Genomic DNA, 19,959 nt, shown 5'->3' with positions numbered 1-19,959 from the left:
GTTTGTTTACCTCTTGACATTTTAACTCTTTATTTGATCAAAATAAGTCACTGTGTTTCTTGGTAATGTTTTATTAAATCATAAAGCTGATTTAACAGTTAAAGAAAAAAATTAAAAATTATATTTAATTTTTACCTTTTGTATAGTAGGTGTTTATTTTAAAGATTTTGTCTATTACTTATTTTTTAGTACTATATTTTATAATTACTTATTACAAAATAATTACCAGTATGATGGCAAAATAAATGATTAGTAAAACATATATTTTAGTAAATACAATTTTGTTAATCACATTTTGATTAAAAACAATTGCAACTACATGCACAACAAATGTGTGTCTCATAATTTAATTTGTATTAATTTTAGAAATGTAAAGTGATTTTTATAAATACAAAGTTATTCACCATAGAAGTAAATAGTTTTACTGTCATAAATAGTTATGTAAATAGAAAATATAATATTGTCATAACAGACAGTTGATTAGTCACTTATTCCAATTTGGAAGGGGATCATATGTAAAGAAGATAGGCCTTATGTAATGGAGTTCAAAGGATACAAACATTTAATCTATGTTCTTTCAGGAAATAATGTAAATATAATGTAATGATTTGTTTTATTTTTACTTAACTTTATATGCATGGACGTATGTCCATGTACCATGTGTGTGCAGGAAGAGTGAATCAGATCCTCTGGAACTGGGGTTGTGACCAACCATGTAGTTCTGGGAACTGAACCCAAGTCCTCTGGAGGAGAGCCAGTGCTCTGACCTGCGAGCCAGCGCTCCAGCCCAGTAACTGTGTTGATTGCTTTGAGAAAGGAAACAAGAACTGCTTTATGCTAGACATTTATTTTCCCAAAAATAGTCTTTTAGAAAAAGGAACAAGTTGAAAGAATAATGTTCTTAGATAGCTTAAAAGCAAAATGCAAATGCGGAAGAAAAATGTGAAAAGTAGGCAAGCAGTGAGTGTTAGCCCGTGAGGGACCCTGGGCGACTGCAGGGTGAACAGTGACTAGGGTCAGACTCAGCAGCAGCTGACCCTGGCAGCAAGCTCTCACCTGGATCTCCTCAGGTAGCTCTAGTCCAGGGTCCAGGCATCCCTCAGTTATCCTCTCGCATTCCATTTGCATGCCTATCTTTATGTCATACGCTGTCTAAATGTCTAAGTGACACTAATGTGTGTATGTCCTGAAATATTCATATGTACTGTAAGAAATCAGGAACCAGAAAAGCCATGCCTACTCATTCAACATAAACTGCTTCTCAAAGGCTAAGTTTTAAAGACTGTGTCCAAAGCCAGTGATTTCCATTTCAAGTTACACATAGTTCTTGTTGGCCTTTTATTAGCATATATTAATATAAAAATAGTGGGCTTTATTATAATATTCTATACATGTGTGTATCATACTGTGGTCATGTGCACTCCCTTCCCCATTATCTTCACTTGTCTACCAGTTGCACATTTTTAAAATCTGTATTGATTTTTAACAGTATATTTCAATAATAGGAGAGAAAATTGAGCATGAAATTTTGAAAACAAGTTTTCTAATTATAATTCTGAAACATGGAGGAATATTTAATAGAGTAAATTGACTTGTTTCTTCCTTTTATATTCCTGGATATCTAAGATATGTATGTATTTTTCAGGTACAAATGAAAATTTTCTTTATTTCTTACCTGTGTAATTGAGTATACCAATAAGTAAGTTATGGCAACATGACAAAAATATATACATTTTTATCTCTTCAAGAGGTAGATCTACTTATACAGGTCAGTCCTACAAGTCTGATAGTCTGACAAAAGATGCCCCTCTCCATCACAGCCTTGGTTTTAAGGCTCCCCACATTTCTTGTGTTTGCTCTCTGGCTAGAGCATCATCGGAGTAGTCAAGACAGTTTGCATTCCACATGCCAATGCCCCGCAAGCCGTAGTTTTTGACATATGCTGCCTTTAGTGAGATGCTCTGTGGGTTATCATACCACACTTGATGAAAACGGCCAGCAGGATCCTATACAGAAACAATTAAATTGGAAACTTAAAGTATTCAGTACAACAAGGGAAAAATACTGAAATCCAAGGATTCAAAATGCATGCAATAAAATTTTAAACAATTATACCATATTATTTTACTACTCTATTTTTCATGGTTATATACATGATATTTCTAAATATTATCTTATGGTACTTTAGCAACAATAAACATTACACAAGTTAACCTCTACTTAAGAGGTATTTTATTTAAGAACCTTAAGATTCCTTATTTGATCTGTTCCGACTATTAGCCACCAAGATGTACACTTGAATCACTGTAGACGGTAGAGCTTTTACATGCTCAGACTTGGGCAGGGCCTGGTGATGAACACCTGGCAGCCTCAAGGATGAGCTGAGAAGGTCATAAGTTCAGGGCAAGCCTGAACTCCAGTGAGACCCTGTCCAGAAAACAAGCCAGAGCTGACAGACAGTTCAGATCCTTATGTTTTCACTCTACATAAAGCTTGTTGAATAAACAAGGCAGGCGCTGGGATAAAATATGTCATTATATTATGTCTTAATATTCCACTGGGCAACCCTTGAATGCAATGCAAATAAAAACAACAACTGTTACTATCTATTAAAACCCGATTTATTTATTTATTTAATGTTCTTTACAGTTTCTGGAAGTGTGCCAACCTAGAAGTTCAACAGATGAATATTGTGTGTGATAAATCAGCCAGATGAACAGGTAACAGCAGTGGAGGAGGGAGGTGCTGCCCCCTTGCTGGTCTTACAGAATTGATTCTGAGAGGCTGCTGGAGGTGACTCAGCACAGAGCTGACTGAGAGAATGAACATACTGAGGTCTCACACCTTCTACCCTGCCACACTGTCTCTCCAGAAACACAGGTTATCAGAAAAGAAAGAAAATTAAAGGACCAGATGTAGGCAAAAGAACGAATGAAGGAGAAAAAAATGTTTTAAGGAAAAGGTCAGAACTATAGTGAAAAATAATTTACTGCTTTTAAATGCATTAGGAAAGTGCTTAAAGGCAACTCTGAATGAGCCAGTAATATTTTTTTCCCTGGTAGCACTCTTGGAATTAGTTTCCCGATTAGTCTACTTTAAAGAGCAGTAGTAATATGGTAAGCAAATAGGCTGCACTGTATTTCAGCTTAGTGGACTCATTCAATATGGCATACCTCACTCTTAATTCTTTATCTTGCGCATTACTTGGTTTAAGCATGTGTAAACTATACATGTTCTAGAATACTGAGTTAAAGATGAAGCAGCTATTGATGAACAGGATAAAAGAGCAGAGTGATTCTTTTCAGGTGCAACAGAAACTTTATTGTAATGTGACTAAAAGTGAGAGCCTGGCAGTGGTGGCGCACGCCTTTGATCCCAGCACTTGGGAGGCAAGGCAAGCAGATTTCTGAGTTCAAGGCCAGCCTGGTCTACAGAGTGAGTTCCAGGACAGCCAGGGCTACAGAGAAACCCTGTCTCGGAAAAACAAACAAGCAAGCAAACAAACAAACAAACCAACGGGACATAACAGTAACAATAGACTGTTGTTTAAAGTGCCACTAACCGGTTTCCAAGGCTCCCCAAAATGTTTCATGAATTATTTAACCTCAAGTAGTATGTTTTGGATAGTGGTTACCAGGACACACTTGTCAGATGAAATGAATATTTGGGCTTTAAACATAAACGATAAGTAAAAATGACATCAACCTTGATTTTATTGGTGGATGCTGTGTATTGTGTTGAAAATCATACTGAGTCACATTGATATATGCAACTAATACATGTGAATAAAACTACCATAAAGTGTGTCTAGAAAATAAACTAAATATACTTAACTCAAAAACCAAGTCTAGTCTTTCAAAGAATAACTAAAATATTAAAGACAGGAAGGGAGAATGGGAGGCGTTCAAAGGACTCACTGTTTTAGTCGCACAGAGAGAAATGCTCAATGCCATCATCACTGTGATTAAGTGAGGTACCAGGGTTCATAGCGTCGGAGACTGCTGACGCTAGCTGATTATGATTTCACATGCTAGTTATAAAAGATGCTAAGTAATGGATTTACCCACCCTACAGTTTACACATATATCAAAACTGGTTGAATACCATAATTAGACACAATTTATCAATTAAAAATGTTATTTTTTTTAAAAAAAAGAATGTTCCTACATCTCCCTTACTGAAGAAAAATTAAGCCAATGGTTACAAAACAGTACATGACAGTATATGTGTTTTAAATTATATATAACTGATTACTATAACCATAAAATACCTCTCCCCTGCCTGGTTCTGAGTGGATTAAAATGGGCTCTATGTTAAATAAATAGCTATATGTATTGCAACCTTTTAAAAATATTTTAATATAATTCTATACAATAGAAATCTCAGGCAACAGATATTGTCTGTTTTCTAAATATATTTGGTCATAGCACATGCATGCATATTTGCACATATATGTGTTTGTCTATATATAATGTTAACAGTTCTCAAAACAGAGCTCTAGAAATATTGCTTAATATATATTAGATATACATACTGTCTTAGTCGGGGTTTCTATTCCTGCACAAACATCATGACCAAGATGTAAGATGGGGAGGAAAGGGTTTATTCAGCTTACACTTCCACACTGCTGTTCATCACCAAAGGAAGTCAGGACTGGAACTCAAGCAGGTCAGGAAGCAGGAGCTGATGCAGAGGCCATGGAGGGATGTTCTTTACTGGCTTGCTTCCCCTGGCTTGCTCAGCCTGCTCTCTTATAGAACCCAAGACTACCAGCACAGAGATGGCACCACCCACAAGGTGACCTCCCCACTTGATCACTAATTAAGAAAATGCCTTACAGCTGGATCTCGTGGAGGCACTTCCTCAACTGAAGCTCCTTTCTCTGTGATAAGTCCAACCTGTGTCAAGTTGACACAAAACTAGCCAGTACACGATATAAACAATATTACATACATACATATATATGATAGGATTATAATGTACCCAAGTTTAACTATTAGGCATTTAATTTTGATTCTGAAGTCCAGAGTGCTTAATGCTGTATTTGTGTAGTAACGTGTTTGCAATCAATTTTCTATAAACAATATCAGGTCATCAGTCAATACTATAAAGGCAACAAATAATGAGGATTTCTATACGCCGTAAAGTGACATCATTCAAAGAGACTTTTAAAGATAATTTGTACTTCAAGTTTTTTATGTAAAAAAATGGTTTATTTTTACCAGATTGTGAAACAACAATTCTATGACTCTGGAATAGACGTGTCTATTGCTACTCCTAATCTTCTTTACCACATCCAGAGTTCTTCATGTTTCCTTCCTTCCTTCCTTTCTTTCTTTCTTTCTTTCTTTCTTTCTTTCTTTCTTTCTTTCTTTCTTTCTCTCTCTCTCTCTCTCTCTCTCTCTCTCTCTTTCTTTCTTTTTGTTTGTTTTGGAGGGTTTTTTGTTTTGGTTTTTTTCAAGACAGGGTTTCTCTGTGTAGCCCTGGCTGTCCTGGAACTCACTTTGTAGACCAGGCTGGCCTTGAACTCAGAAATCCGCCTGCCTCTGCCTCCCAAGTGCTGGGACTAAAGGCGTGCACGACCACTGCCTGGCTATGTTTCCTTGTGTAATATTTTTCTGTCTCTAAATTTTAACATTCCTATAATTTGTTGTACTTTTAGAATAAACTTGATAGATGGTATTTTAATATAAACATATATCACGACTCATCTACTGCTCTGCGTTTCATATGAAGATTTTCAAACATAAAAACTACTTGACCAAAGCCTTTCAAAAACAATTACCTTAACATAATTGCCAACTCTTAAGCAAGTCCTGCTTGTGATATGCACATTTTATAGAACTTTCAAAAGGAAACTGACCAAGCAGAGCATTATACTAGTAATGTAACTTGAATTGCTCTCTGGGGAACTAAATCTACTGATTACACAGCTTCAAAGACAGGCTTACACAAATAAACAGTAAAAAACAGTAAAACTGGTAGCTGTTAATGCCACACACCTAACCACAACATAATAAAATTATGTAAACAGCATAAATGTTCAAAAATTGTGAAAATGTACCTTGTAGTTATAATAGGGAGCTTGCTGGTCTTTATTCCACTGGCTTCCAGAAACAGAGCCATTTACCTGCTTCATGATCACCTTGTAGGGCACTTGATGGCCTGCAGCATCGCTACAAGGAGCCCCCCTGAAAGGGACCTTTGTAATGGTGCAAATGTCATCCTAGGAATTCAAACATTTGCGTGTCATTATTGAGCAAATGTTAAAAGCCAAATGAGAAAAATAATAAAACTGTTAGAAATAAAAGATATAAGTAGAAAAAAGAAAAAATGAACTAGAGAACACAAGCCAGCAGCAATCTTCAAAAGCTCTGGTTTGGGCATACATAGTGAGACCCTGTCTCCAAAAAGAAAAAGGAAAAGAAAAAGAGAAAAAAAGAACTAGAGGAGAAATAAAAGATATGCTATGGGGCTGGAGAGATGGCTCAACAGTTTAGAGCACTGACTGCTCTTCCAGAGGTCCTGATTTCACTCCCAGCAACCACATGGTGGCTCACAACCATCTGTAATGGGATCTGATGCCCTCTTCTGGTGTGTCAGAAGACAGCTACAGTGGACTAATATACATAAAATAAATATATTTTTTTAAAAGATATGCTATAAATAACCTGATTATACAGAATAATCATGAAATTAATAATAAAATAAAATTCATGGCATTCAGAAACTGCCATGATAGTAAAGAGTTAAAAAGAACCGGCGTGGTCAACACCTTTAATTCTAGCACTTGGGAGGCAGAGGCAGGCGGATTTCTGAGTTTGAGGCCAGCCTGATCTACAGAGTGAGTTCCAGGACAGCCAGGGCTAAGGGCTACACAGAGAAACCCTGTCTGGAAAAAGCAAAAAAAAAAAAAAAAGAAAAAAAGAAAAAAAATAATTAAAAAGAAACAAAGCTTACCCTCAAAATGCATTCAGAAATCTAAATAAGATTTCATATATTCAGAGCAGAACAAAGTATATGATGGAGTAATATCACATATACCCAATATAAGTTGTTCTTACCTTTGAGAGATTTAGGCAAATGTAATCATAGCCATACCAGGGAACACCCATTACAAGTTTCTTAGGGCTAATGCCCATCTTGATGTAGTCAATATATCCTAGTCACATAGGAGTAGAAAAACACATAATTATTCTGCTTATATATCTCTTAATATGTACATACAATCTGGGGCAACCATGCCAAATCTTAAGGTTGCAAAAACAGGTATATTTGTTCAGATACAAAGTGAGTTTTCTTCTATAATGTCATAAAAGCCATCCCTTAAGAACTGGAAGTCCTATGTCTTGCTTTCTAAGATTTCTTTTTTTGTCTTGTTTTGTTTTGTTTAAATAAGAGATGATATCCAGTGTAGATGATATTGGAAACAAAATACACAAAATATAGGAGAAATGAAAATTTCAAGAAATCCTACTAAATTTAGGTACTAACTGCTAACATATATTTCATATTTGGGATTCTAAAGCTTCAAAAAAGTTCTATAAATCTTAAACTTTGTGGCAGTGATATTCAGAATTTCTTATAGAAACTCAAGTGTTCCATGATTACAAATATGATGTGTGCTTCCTAATGACTGGTGGAGATAAAAAATGCCTGTGCTGTTATACAGAAGCAAGCTGTAGTTTAGACACAAGGAGCATGAATGAGCTCTACAAGTACCCGAGAGTGTTGACTGGCTACACCGTGGGCCAGTCTTAGGCCACAGCCACAGATGCTCTAAAGTCATGAGCGCACTGTGCTGGTGTAACCACAGAACACTTTCATTTGGGTCTCCCCAACTCTGGCTCTTACAGTCTTTCTATCCACCACACAAATGGCTCTTGAGGTGTGTGTGTGTGTGTGTGTGTGTGTGTGTGTGTGTGAGATACAGTGTACCCATGAATTCCCACTTCTGGTTGAATATATATGGCTGCGTCCATAAACATTCACATATACATATACATATACATACACATACACAGTTATCTAAACTCCTAACTAGTTGTGAATTTCTGCATTAACTTTCATAATATTAAACAGAAATATCTTGGCATATGACAAGAGTATGGCCTGAAGCAAAAATACACATGCAAGTCCCATCTTATCTATAATGTAGAATCAATGATAATAAAACTATCCCATAAGGATATGGTAAGTAAAATTAAATATTTTTGAAAATACTAAAGCTCTCAAATTTTTGTATTTTATTATAACACATTTTACTGTATTTTATTCATAAAGCACAGTTTTATATAGAAAGTGTATAAATAATTTAGAAATACTAAAATACACCTTAGTGCCTGAGGTTTTGGAATAAATATTACTAATTAAGTGATCATTTTTTTGGATTCTTACCAGTTAATGTCTGATTGTAGGGAGCATTGGCGGCTGCAATACATTCTGACCAGATCTGACTTTGCTCATCGTAAGACATCACAAAAAGAAAGTCACAGGCATCTGCGATCCCAGTGTAATTATAGCACCTTTTGTCTATGCGCTTTGGTGACCAAGCTACATCAAAGGTTACCTGTGGAAAAACTACATATTATTTACATAACATTTCCTTGCCTTATTCTACTCAAAAATAAAGAAATGCTTATAATGTATGCATATAGAACTTAATACATGTAGAAGAGCTCTAATAAATATGTTTTGTTACTACATTGGACTGGCCTGTGTCTATAACTGGATACACAAGGACCAGGAACAGAGCACTGTAAAGAAGAAGGGTTTCAACTCCAAATGTTCTCAAAGCCTGGTTTCTGGAAACAGCCAAATGAAACAGGTAATATTCCTTTATTCTGAATGGTGATCAACAAGGATGAGTATCTTAAAATATGGGTTTTTACCTCAATTAAATGTAAGTTTTATTTTAATGTCTAGAAACAGTCTAAAATCCCACCAAGTGTTTTTCCTTAATTAGGCACCCAGTAAACACCTAATAGATATAAAATGAGTCTTTATGTTAAAATATTTATATTTTGTCCGATTTATCTTACCAAACTTTGTCACAGTTTTTCCTTATGCTTCCCTGAGTATTAAAAATTCTACAAAAAAATGGCTGTGAAGTAAAGTGTTTATATATTGGACCCATTTTGTTGTTCCCCGTTATTACAAAATGGAGCTGTTGTGCAGTAATGGAGAAAGTGAACACCTCTAATCTAGTGGCTCTCACCTCCTACTGCTGTGACCTTTGATGCTGTGGTGAATTCCACTGAACACTGCTAATCACTTGCTGTCATCCCAGTCAAAGCCACGCATCTCCTTCCCACTGATATGTGCATCCTTGTGTCATATAATTTGACCAGTGAGTCTCATGTGACAACCAGCTCTCTCAGAATCACCCAACGCACATGCTAAAACTGCAGGTCCCTCAGCTCTAGCCCACAATCAGTGAACCAATGTCAGGAAATTCTAAATAACACCGTACGTGATCCCAGGGCAAGCTTCAGAACCATTGGTTTATAGAGCTTACGGTGCTCTACCTTGGATGGACATTACATGTATATAGAGTAGACACTAAGAATATATTTATTATACACACTTTATAGAAGGGTGATCTTTTGCATTTATAAATTCTACAAAGTACACATAAAAATGTTTGCTAATTTTCTATACTGTGGATATTTGTAAAATTTTCTATGTGTGGCTATTATTCTTAAATTTATATCCTCAACAGTCAATATAGTAGCTATGTATATAACATTGTATTAGGTATTATTAGTAATATAAAGATTTTAAAGAATATGAGTAGTTTTGCATAGAGTATATCAAATACTTTGCCATTTAATGTACATGACTCTAGCATTAGCATCTACAGATTTTGATTTTATACACTGGAAACAGTCTTACGTGGATACCAAGGACAATGTGTGTGAGTCTACTTAAATGTTTTAGCTGTTTTGAGACAGCATCTCACTATGTAGCCCAGGCTAGCCTTGAACTCCCAGTCTCCCTGCCTCTACCTACTAAGCACTAGGATTAAAGACATGTATCATCACATATGTTTAAAAACAGGGATAATTAATTTTCTCAGTAATTTTGTGTGTGTGTGTGTACACACTAGAGGTTGTACCAAGGGCCTCATGTATATATCTGGGAGTGACACTCCCATGTAGATATGTGTGTATACATAGGCTTTTGTTCATTTTTAAGGTGATGAATTTTTTAATGTGCATGCATGTTTATCAGTCCTGCTCTGGAGGCACATTGCCCTTTGCTACTTACACATTGTCTGACAAGATTACTTGTGTTGAGGTCTGCTGTCATTATGCTCCTGCCTCTACTGACATGGTCCTGACTGCTTCCATAGACGTAGTGCTTTGGGCTCTCATGGGCCCTGAGTGCTTTGCAAATACTACAGAGCCTACAGAGAGTGACACAGTTCCCTAGCACTAACCTCTTCTTTAGTGCCTGAGTTTTCTGCTCTGTACCAGTAAAAGCCAGTTTAGGCCCTCCTGGCTTCTTGCTGCCCACAGTGTACAGTGCTGCAGACAAGAGGACAGAACAAATGCAGTGTTGTATTTTGATATAAATAGAAACCTAGGACCTTAAATAACAGTAACACTCCAGAAAAGGGGTTTTGGGAAATGTGTGCAGAGACTCTTCCACCATTGCTATAAAACTAAGATGTCACTAATCATATTTATGTAAATATATTTTGACTAAAAACCACCACCAACAACAAAAATGAATATTTATTTTACCTGTGATCCCTCGATCTCACGTTGGAAACTCTCTGTGGTTTCTTTGACCAGAGCTGTCAGTGCTTCATATTCAGGTGATGAGCAGTTAACTTCTTGCTCTATGTCTATATTAATCCCATCCATATACTGTGCTTTGGCTAAATCAACTTTCTGAGCTATCCACGATGCTCTGAAGGTAGGATCAATGATATTCTTCAGAGAGATGTCACCTTTGGAAGGAACAGACATATTTACATATGGATATGGATACTTTTCATAGGTAAAACCGTTTACTTCCCAAAGCCACTCCCAAAGAGAGCATAATGTCTTTGAAACACATGAATTTTGGAATATCAAGCCTCTAATCTGCTTTCCAAGTGGAGAAATAGTACCAAATAACAGCCATTGCTTACTAATCTTCGAAATAGTCCCTGTGAGCTAAAATGATCCTGAATTAGAAGCAGAGCTTGTAGACCATTACTCAAGGTCAGCGTGCTATAACTAGGCAATCACATTTGCTCAAAAACAAGAAGTAGGCTTATTTCTTTTTAAAACTGTGTTTGTGGAATAGATTTAGTGGTATCTACAACTAAGGTTTTGAATAAAAGAGGCATAAAAAGGACTATATATAGTAAACAGTACACATTTTTTTTTTTTTGCATTTGCTAGACGTGTGTCTGCTGAAAACATACCTTTTAGCACTACCCTGGCTCCTTTTGAATGAGCATAGCACATAAGTTCTGGGTCATATTTTCCAAAAGCTGCCACAGTTGTAATCTGTGACCAGTCATAAGATTTCCAGGTTTTCTGTCCAACATCAAATACAAAGACCTGCCAGGAAAACAGGGGTAGACACTGGCACTTAAACTGAGGCTATCATACTGACATCCAGATACTTGAACCACCTCCATATGTCAGGCAGTGGGCACTGAGTGTAATACGAAGACATCAGGTTACCAGTGTATTATACTGGTGGTTGCATGGACCTGGAAGAAGTACTGGCTAGTGTTGAGGCCTGAAGACAGAAAAAAACACAGTGACTATAAATGTTCAGTATGGCAGAAACCTAGAATTTAGAAAAAGCATAAAACACAGACTGTTGAATCTGGGGTAATTCATGAAAGCCAGCCCTGTTGAAAAGTTAGTATCCTGAGGGAAATGGGGAGAACAAAACCATTTTTATTTAATAAAACCACCTATTGTAATGGACTCACATGAAAACCTCACTCGTCTAGCTTAAGGTAGCCACTCAGACTGCAACTCCGTGAACTTCTCTACAGACTGGGTGGCCTTTTGGAGCCACGGAGCTTCATTTAAGGTTTCGTACTTTTACTGTCGATTATATTTTTATAAACACACAAGTGTGACCATTGACATGAGGAGAACCACCAGCTCTACATCTGTATGGTTTATGTGTTCTTTGCCTGAAATACTCCTCACCTAATATTTAGACACAAGTATTTTTTCAAAGGAAAAGGAATGCATCCTAGAAAATTCCCTTGTGCTGAAATGAGGAATGGATTAAAGAGGGACCCACACTGGAACCACCGAAGGGGACGAGTTTGGATGAATGTGGCCAGAACTCATGAGTGAGACCTCAGCAAAGGGTGGAGCACCAGAGCTCACAGAGTTTGCTGATCTTCAAGCTTCTGCCTGTTTCAGATGGAGCCATGGACACTGCTTAAGTTGCTACGTGTGCTTTTGAATGAAGCCGACTTAGAAGAGTAGTCAAGTCCAAGTTTAAAGTAGCTAATGTCCCTCCAGTGTTTCTCCCTCAGAGATGATCCTAGAAGCACAAAAGCTTCACTGGCCATGTTCCTTCTACCTGACGGTATTCATTTATGGAGAGAGCTAACCTTAATGAAAATGTAGGAGAGGTGTTTTGCTAGGCGCTAGAGGCACAGAGGTTAACAAATACCAAGATCCATTAGGAAATGACAGTAGCATCAAGGCCTGGAAGGAAATGTAGGGGCCTTGATTCCACGTCCAAGGAATCTGCTATCTAGGTGGTGAAAGAAACCATCCACGATGGCTTCATGGGAGGGGACCTCTGCATTCTGGAGGATGACAAAAGAAGATAGCCTACAGGCGAGTGGGCATTTGCAGATTAGAACAAAGTTCCTACAACTCAGGTTCCCCACAACTAAAAAGAGTTCTGAGATTCTGGACCTGAAAAGGTAGCTACGACACAGAAATGCTGAAAGAGAAAGGAACAATATAAAATTAACTAGGTGGTATTCTCAAGCAGTATTTGAGGACCACAGAATTGTTCATTTTTCTGGAGTTCCATTAGAGTTTCAAGAAGGGGTGGCACATTATACTGGCACTGAAAATAGAGATGTAGGGGCCCACAGGAGAATGGACCAGTAAGGGCTGTGCAGAGCAACAACCATAATTGTTAAGGCTGTCATTGAATATTCGCATGCCTTTACCTTTCCGAATTAACTATGCGCAGTTCATTTTTTTCTGTCAAGCAACCATTTAATAAAGTTACTACACACAGAATGTGAAACTGGATAGCTCAGTGTTTTAATTCTCATATTTAAGACTCAACTTGTTAAAAACAAAACAAAACCCAACTAGGTAGGGCCTGTGATCTAATAGCAACTACTCTCAATCTTGAGAACACAAAGGGAGGGGTGTCAGATGTCCATGGTGGGGAATGGTATCTTAGTGACTATTAACTGTGATGAAACACTGACCAAAGCAACTTGGGGAGGAAAGGGTTTATTCGGCTTATATTTCCATATCACACTGTTCATCGTCAAAGGAACTCAAACAGGGTGGGAACCTGGAGGCAGGAGCTGATGCAGAGGTCAGGGAAAAAGTCTCCTTACCGCCATGGAACCCAGGACTGCCTGTTCAGGAAAGGCACCACCCATAATAGGCTGGGTCCTCCTCCACCAATCACTAATTCAGGAGATGTCCTATAGGCTAACCTATGGCCAGATTGGATGGGGGCATTTTCTTAATTGATTCCTCCTCCCTGGTGACTCTAGCTTGTGTCAAATTGGCATAAAATTTGCCAGTACAAACGGGTTCATTCTCAAAGCATAGGTCAGTCCCCTGTAATTCTGCCACACAAATATATGTAGTGGGGAAGGAGACTCTTATAATCTACACTCTTCTCATTTCAAGAAGCAAAAGGCTAGTGAGGCCTCATTTACTACGAGTTTATGGATGAGTATAATTTTCTTAGCATGTAATGACAAATTCTCACAAATACTATATCACCCACTAAGTGTTGAGTGCCGCAATAAATCAGATTGTTATAAAACCACTTAATTGAGGGGAGGGGCTTTAGGCTGAAACAGCTGAGCAAGTCCCTTGAGTTCCTAGTTAGCCAATCAGAACCAGTCAGCTAATCTCTAAGCAGGTGTCTTAGGGCTTCTTTGGCTGTGAATTAGCACCATGACTGCAAAACTTATAAAGGAAAACATTTCATTGGAGTTGGCTTACAGTTCCGAGGTTTAATCCTTATCATCATGGCAGCATCCAGGCAGCCGTGATGCTGGCGAGGGAGCTCAGAGTTCTAAGCAGCAGGGCAAAGACTGAGCCACTCTAGACCGAGCTTGAGCATGGGAGACCTCAAAGCCCATCCCCACAGTGACACACTTCCTCCAACAAGGCCACACCTGTTAATGTGTCACTTCCTATGGGACAAGCATGTAAACACATGACTCCATGAGGGCCATTCCCATTCAAACTACCACAGTAGGAAAGATCCACCGGACCAGAAACTAAAAGTAACAGCTATCCATTGCCAAACAGCTAATTCTTTCTCTCCCAAAACTTTAATTTCTGATCTTAATGATCTGAGTGCTACTAGTGACCCTTGCTCAAAGAAACGTTAATGCACCTAAATTTTTCTTTTTAAAAAATGTCCAGTTTCCACAGTAGGCAGTCTACAAAAATACTGTCACTATTTTTCTAAACAATGTATGCAAACACAAGCATTTAAATATCTATGTCTCAAAACCAAATATAAGTTTAAGACCCATCAACTGTTCCTTCTTTGTACAAATTTTTTGAGACTGGACCCCCTGACATCGCTGACCCCCAGGTCCAGCCACTGTCATCAACTTCGGTCACGCGATTTTACCAATGCTTCGTGGTAAGTCCGTAAGCTTTATACGCCATTCTGCTGGGTTAAAGAAAAATGGACTCAAATAGCTGTTTTTGCCGCTTTCCTGGGTGGGTGACTGTCCATAAACGAAAGAACTAATCCGTACCAAGTACAAAGGTTAGCAGAACATCCTGCTTTCGGATGTACTTTTGGAGGTGGACACTTTCCTACTAAATGTGCATTGCCTTGGAAACCGAGAACCGGTTCTCCTACCCTCCCCGCAGGTGGCTGAGCGGTTAGCGGGAGGAGCTGGCCTCGGGAATCTGATGAGGCAGGAGCATTACACAGTCTGCGGCCTGGGAAGTTGCCCAACCTCTGAAGGAAATCTAAAAAGAGGAAGACTCTGGTGGTTAAGGCTACTCAGTGAGCGCACAACTTCTACAGCCTTGAGTATCAGACCGACGGGCAAATGAGTGCTGACCTCGAAGTCGGGACGGTGGCGGATCGGTTGGCAGAGAGCAGCCTCGGAGCACGGGCAGTCCCCGGCCGAGAGCCGTGCCAACAGCGGCAGCAGCAGCAGAGTGAATTCCGGGAGGCCACACAGCGCCATGCCTGGGGTGGAGGCTGCGGGAATGACGCCTCTTGAAGGGCGGGCCCTGATGTCCTATGGGCAGGCGGGGCGGAGTCTCTGCTGAGGGGCGTGGCCTGATGCTAAACGGAGAGCGACCCAGCCTGCTGCTTGGTAGGTGGGCCCTAGAAGGCGGGGCTGATGCTGGACTTTGTGGAGAAGTGGGACTTGCAGCCAATTGACTGGGATCCCACCCCGGCTGCTGGGGGCACTACCTATGAGTAAATGTAAGATGTGACAGGGGTCTTCCTTACACTCCAGTGCTAGGAAGGGCTAGGTAAACAGTCTTGACCCGGGTAACTCGCAGGTAACTCTACCACTTTTATTCTCTCCATCACTCTACATCACTCTACACCATTTCATGATTGTGTGGTCTGAACGTTTTCTGCTCATTCATCTTACAATTGATTTTGAATCTCTTGCTTGGCGTTGCTCCCCGCACCCCACCCCTGCCAATATAGCTCAGCACAGTGCTTGGCTTGTAGTAAATAGTACGTTCACTGTAAAACTCCAAGAGCTCCTGTTTTCTTTTTTTAAACTTCAATCGGTTTGAGACCATTCTTTTCCAAGTCTCTACACAGGGTATTTTTTAAAATGTAAAATGGACGGGTGATATTATTGTCAATTTACCAGATGTTTGGTTAAGTGTGTATTGTGATTTTCCAGCATTAAATAAAGAGAATTTAAAGATAAACTCTGTGCGGTGATTTTGCTTGAGAGATATGACCTCAAGAAAAGCCTTTCCTTTGGCTATGAGAATAGGGAAGGGGGCTCTAACAGGGTCATCAGGTCCTGGGGGTGTGACCTGGATTGCTCTGCTCAGCGTGTACTGAATGCTGGAAGGAGAACGCACTTTGAAGATTTGGGCATTTTCTTTGGGGAATTCTTCTGTTTAAGTAGCAACAGGAATAAAAATTCTCTTTATGGCTATAAAGGAAATTGAATGTCATTAAACTCATAATGACAATTAAAACACCCATTATAGCATATGAGTTTAAATTTATTGTACACTCCCTAAACACCAATAAAAATTTAAATGATGTAAATTCTTTTCCCAGAACCAAAATGTTGTCAAAGCAAGGATCTCTCTGAGCTCTCTCAGAAGAGCGGAAAGCAAAGGATACTCGGGAACAAATTAATATATTTCTAATCCTGGCAGACTGGAAAGGCTGGAAACCAGGTTTGCTTTCTTGTCTTCGTTTCTCTTCCTGTGGCTGTGATTAAGAAGTAACTAAGATAGCTTTTTTTCCTGGCTCACAGTTCAAGGTACAGTCTACTATGGCAAAGAGGTCACGGCAACAGGGTCTTGAAGCAGCCGGTCACAGTCAGAAAACAGGATGCAGGCATGCATGCAGATGTTGAGCTGGCCTTCCTCTTCATAATGCAGTCTTGAAACGACCTCAGAAAATGGTGCAGCCAGAGTGGCAGACAGAGTCTCCCCACCACAATTAACTTGATTGTAGATAGGCATGCCCAACATCAGGCTGACGGTTAACACTATCAGGGTCCCTCCTTTAAAGGCTTGATGAACGTGGTGGTGAAGGACTTTTGCTCGGCTACTTTTCCTCTCAGGCTCTGATCTGGACTGAACCCTCACTGTCCAATCAGAGTAGGAGCCGTGTAAAGCAGGTGTGCTTTTCAGCCTTGTCTTACGGGCAGCGAAGCTGACCCACAGGCGGATGTTCCGAGGATCTGATGATGCTAAGTGTGAAGCAGGGGTTTGGCCTGACCTTGCCTTAATAGGTACTCTTGTTCTTCAGGGGTTTTCCACCTAAAACCTGGTATGTGCCTCAGTGGTAAGGCGTGGAGCTAAGATTTCACCCTGGACAATGTAGCTCCACGTCAGCAACCTTAACATGGATGCCAAGTCGTCTCCACTCTCCATCAGGGCGGGGAAGTCTTCAAGCTGCCCCAGAGCCCGTCCTTATCTGGCCTTTGAGCAAGTAATCTGTCGGCTCCTGTAAAACTGCACAGCATCCCCGGGCCACGGCGCCTCCACTCCACTCGGCAATCTCAATGGGTTGGGCAAGTCTACAGTCTATTTTCCTGACATAGAGGAAACTGTCAGCATTAGGTTGACAGTTTAAGACTCACACAAAGCCTGCAGCACAGGGCATCATCCCCTTCTGGAATCACATGGCCATTCTTACCTGGCATTTAAGAGTAGGTCCTCCGGCCTACCTCACACCCATCTTTCCCTTCCATAAGGAGTAGGTTTCAAAGCCAGGAATTGTAGCACATGTCCTCAGTACCAGCATTCAGGAAGCAGAGGCAAGCAGATTGCTGCTGAGGTCAAGGCCATCCTGGTCCACATAGTTCCAGGCCAGCCAGGGCTACATGGTGAGATCCTGTCTTACAAAAACCAAAAGCCAAAAGGAAATAGGTTTCAGCTGTTGCGTGGCTCTTTCAGAATGTTTACTAACCAACCCAGCATTGTAAAGACTAATAATTGCAGATAGTTTCTTAACCTTGGGCTGGAAATTATCTTCTCATTCCTGGCCTTTGATCTGGGGAACTTTCTGGAAACAGGTCTCTCTGTAAGAGTAAGGTACTCTTCACACATTTGAAAACAGACAGCTAACATTTCTGCCTCCTCTGATTTCTAAATCTTTCCTCTCTAGCTAAACAAATTAACTCACACCCCTAGATCCTGACTCATCATCCACTCTAAGGTCATTGTGACTCTAAGGACAGGGTGTGTGGCACTTACAGACATTCCAGCATGAGCAGGTCTATGCAGCATACTGCATAACTTACTTGCAGAAGTAGATGCGCCTTTGTGCCTGTCCTACCCATGTGGGATTATAATAAATCCACTATGAGTAAAAGCCTCTGTCTACGTTGGTTTGGTAGTTAATGTAAAACCCACTCTCATTCTCGCCTTTTACTAATGTTGCAAACCTAACCTGTTTGACAGATTCATCCTATAAAACTGCTTCTTACTAAGTCAGTCCATCCTGGATGCAAAGATTTGGAGACGCTGTGCCTTTCCTGGACTTCAAGTTGAGAGGCTTAGAGAACAGGCTGACAAATCTGCAAACATAGTATTTGCCCGTGTCTTTCGTTGGCATGAAAAGGAATCTGTTTCCACCTGATGGAAACCAATCAAGACTGAGCCCGTCCTGATGGCCAGGTCAGCATGCCAAGGCTGAAGAGCGGACAGAAGCCTTCTGTTTATAGCTCATCTCTAGCACTTTTTACCACAGCCCCCACACTTGGAGATGGTCACAATCTTGTATGCATTAGCATACTAAAGTTGCAATAACTAAGTGCCCTAAAGGAGATGAATGAAGCAATAACAAGATATTTATTGTTCCATGATTCTAGATGTCCAAGAGCAAGATTATCTGGGGTGGGGGTGGGGGGTCTTTCTAAAGGCTACAGGAGAAATCTGTCCTAGCCTTGCTTTTTGGCTTGTGAAAAGTCATCTTCATGTTCACACGATCTTTTTTCTTCATATGTCCATGTTCACATTTTCCCTTGCTTCTATAGACACCAGCCATTGCAATAGAAGCCATGTTGATTTCATTTTAATAGAGAGGGAGCCTCATTGCTGAGACATTAGGGGTTAGGAATTCAACATGAATTTAAGGGCAGTCAGTTTAACATGTAACAGTTTTTATTTACCAGATAGTTTGTAATGCCAGTTTTCTTCCACATCATTCAGGATATAGAATGGAAGGAATTCTTTCAGAATTCTAGTTAAAATAATAGAAATTTGCCTTAATTTTCTTTTTTTTTTATTTTTTTTTATTTTTTTTTTAAGATTTGTTGATTTATTTATTATATGTAAGTACACTGTAGCTGTCCTCAGACACTCCAGAAGAGGGCACCAGATCTCATTACGGATGGTTGTGAGCCACCATGTGGTTGCCGGGAATTGAACTCAGGACCTTCGGAAGAGCAGTCAGTGCTCTTAACCGCTGAGCCATCTCTCCAGCCCCCGCCTTAATTTTCATATAAACTATGATGGTGATGTTACCAATAATAATGACCATGGTAGAGCATATATAGTAATTTTTTCCACGGTGATGGTAACTTTATCAAGAACCGTATTCTAAAACTATGAACAAAACAGTGTAATAGTGACTCAAAGAACTGCTGGGCTCTATTGTGCTCCACCTAATCCCAGTGCCAGAAATATAGGTCCTTGGAAGTCAAGGTTCAGACCAACTTAACTTTAGCGAAAGCTATTACGTCTTGCTAGCAACACTAAGGGTCGCGTACTGATCCGGCCCATCACAATGACTCCATAGTTCTCAGTACAATTCTTCCAGTACGTGTTACTTCCCACATGGATTCTGTCTTCGTTCGCTCTGTAACCATAGAGGAGGCACTTGGCCCACTTGTAGCTGGAAGGCACGACCGTGAATAATGAAGCGTATGCCCTTACGTCTGGATACCCGCATGCATCCGTCCCGCCAAGGCTGATGACATCCGCTATCCAGTCTTGGAAAGAGAAGGAAATGAGGTTCCCAGAACAAGTCCCACCAAAGTGAGCCAACGGTAGTTCCTTGTCTTCTTGGATGTTAAGTTGA

The 19,959-nt window shown here is 39.7% G+C and overlaps 2 protein-coding genes across 7 annotated transcripts in view; one reads left to right on the top strand and one right to left on the bottom strand.

Moving 5' to 3' along the window:
* The window catches only part of Spata1 (spermatogenesis associated 1), a 42,592-nt gene extending 33,889 nt beyond the window's left edge, over nt 1–8,703 (top strand). For 2 of the 4 annotated variants that reach the window (NM_001370604.1, NM_001316756.2), the window contains 2 exons: nt 2,650–2,720; nt 8,418–8,703. In NM_001370604.1, coding sequence (NP_001357533.1) covers nt 2,650–2,672 — 23 coding nt within the window. In that variant the 3' untranslated portion in view covers nt 2,673–2,720; nt 8,418–8,703. Of the gene's footprint in view, nt 1–2,649; nt 2,721–3,305; nt 3,419–8,400 lie in introns of those variants that run through there. The other 2 variants (NM_027617.3, XM_006502090.4) reach the window with 2 other exon arrangements.
* On the bottom strand, nt 56–15,456 carry Ctbs (chitobiase). Of its 3 annotated transcripts, NM_001293672.1 has the most exons (7): nt 15,275–15,438; nt 11,420–11,558; nt 10,749–10,957; nt 8,398–8,569; nt 7,065–7,162; nt 6,065–6,226; nt 56–2,006 (listed from the first exon to the last, which is right to left on the bottom strand). In NM_001293672.1, exons 1-7 carry the CDS (start codon nt 15,401–15,403, stop codon nt 1,815–1,817), a joined length of 1,101 nt encoding a protein of 366 aa, NP_001280601.1. In that variant the 5' UTR covers nt 15,404–15,438; the 3' UTR covers nt 56–1,814. The 3 variants fall into 3 exon arrangements, with proteins under 3 accessions (NP_001280601.1, NP_083112.1, XP_030108705.1); NM_028836.4 differs by lacking the exon at nt 6,065–6,226; XM_030252845.1 differs by lacking the exon at nt 11,420–11,558 and having other exon boundaries at nt 829–2,006; nt 15,275–15,456.
* Nucleotides 15,457–19,959: the final 4,503 nt, after the last annotated feature.

The sequence above is a fragment of the Mus musculus genome, chromosome 3, assembly GCF_000001635.26.
Source record: "Mus musculus strain C57BL/6J chromosome 3, GRCm38.p6 C57BL/6J".
Taxonomy (NCBI): Eukaryota; Metazoa; Chordata; class Mammalia; order Rodentia; family Muridae; genus Mus; species Mus musculus.
Note: the sequence above shows the minus strand (reverse complement) of the source record. Positions and strands in the feature narration are given on the sequence as shown.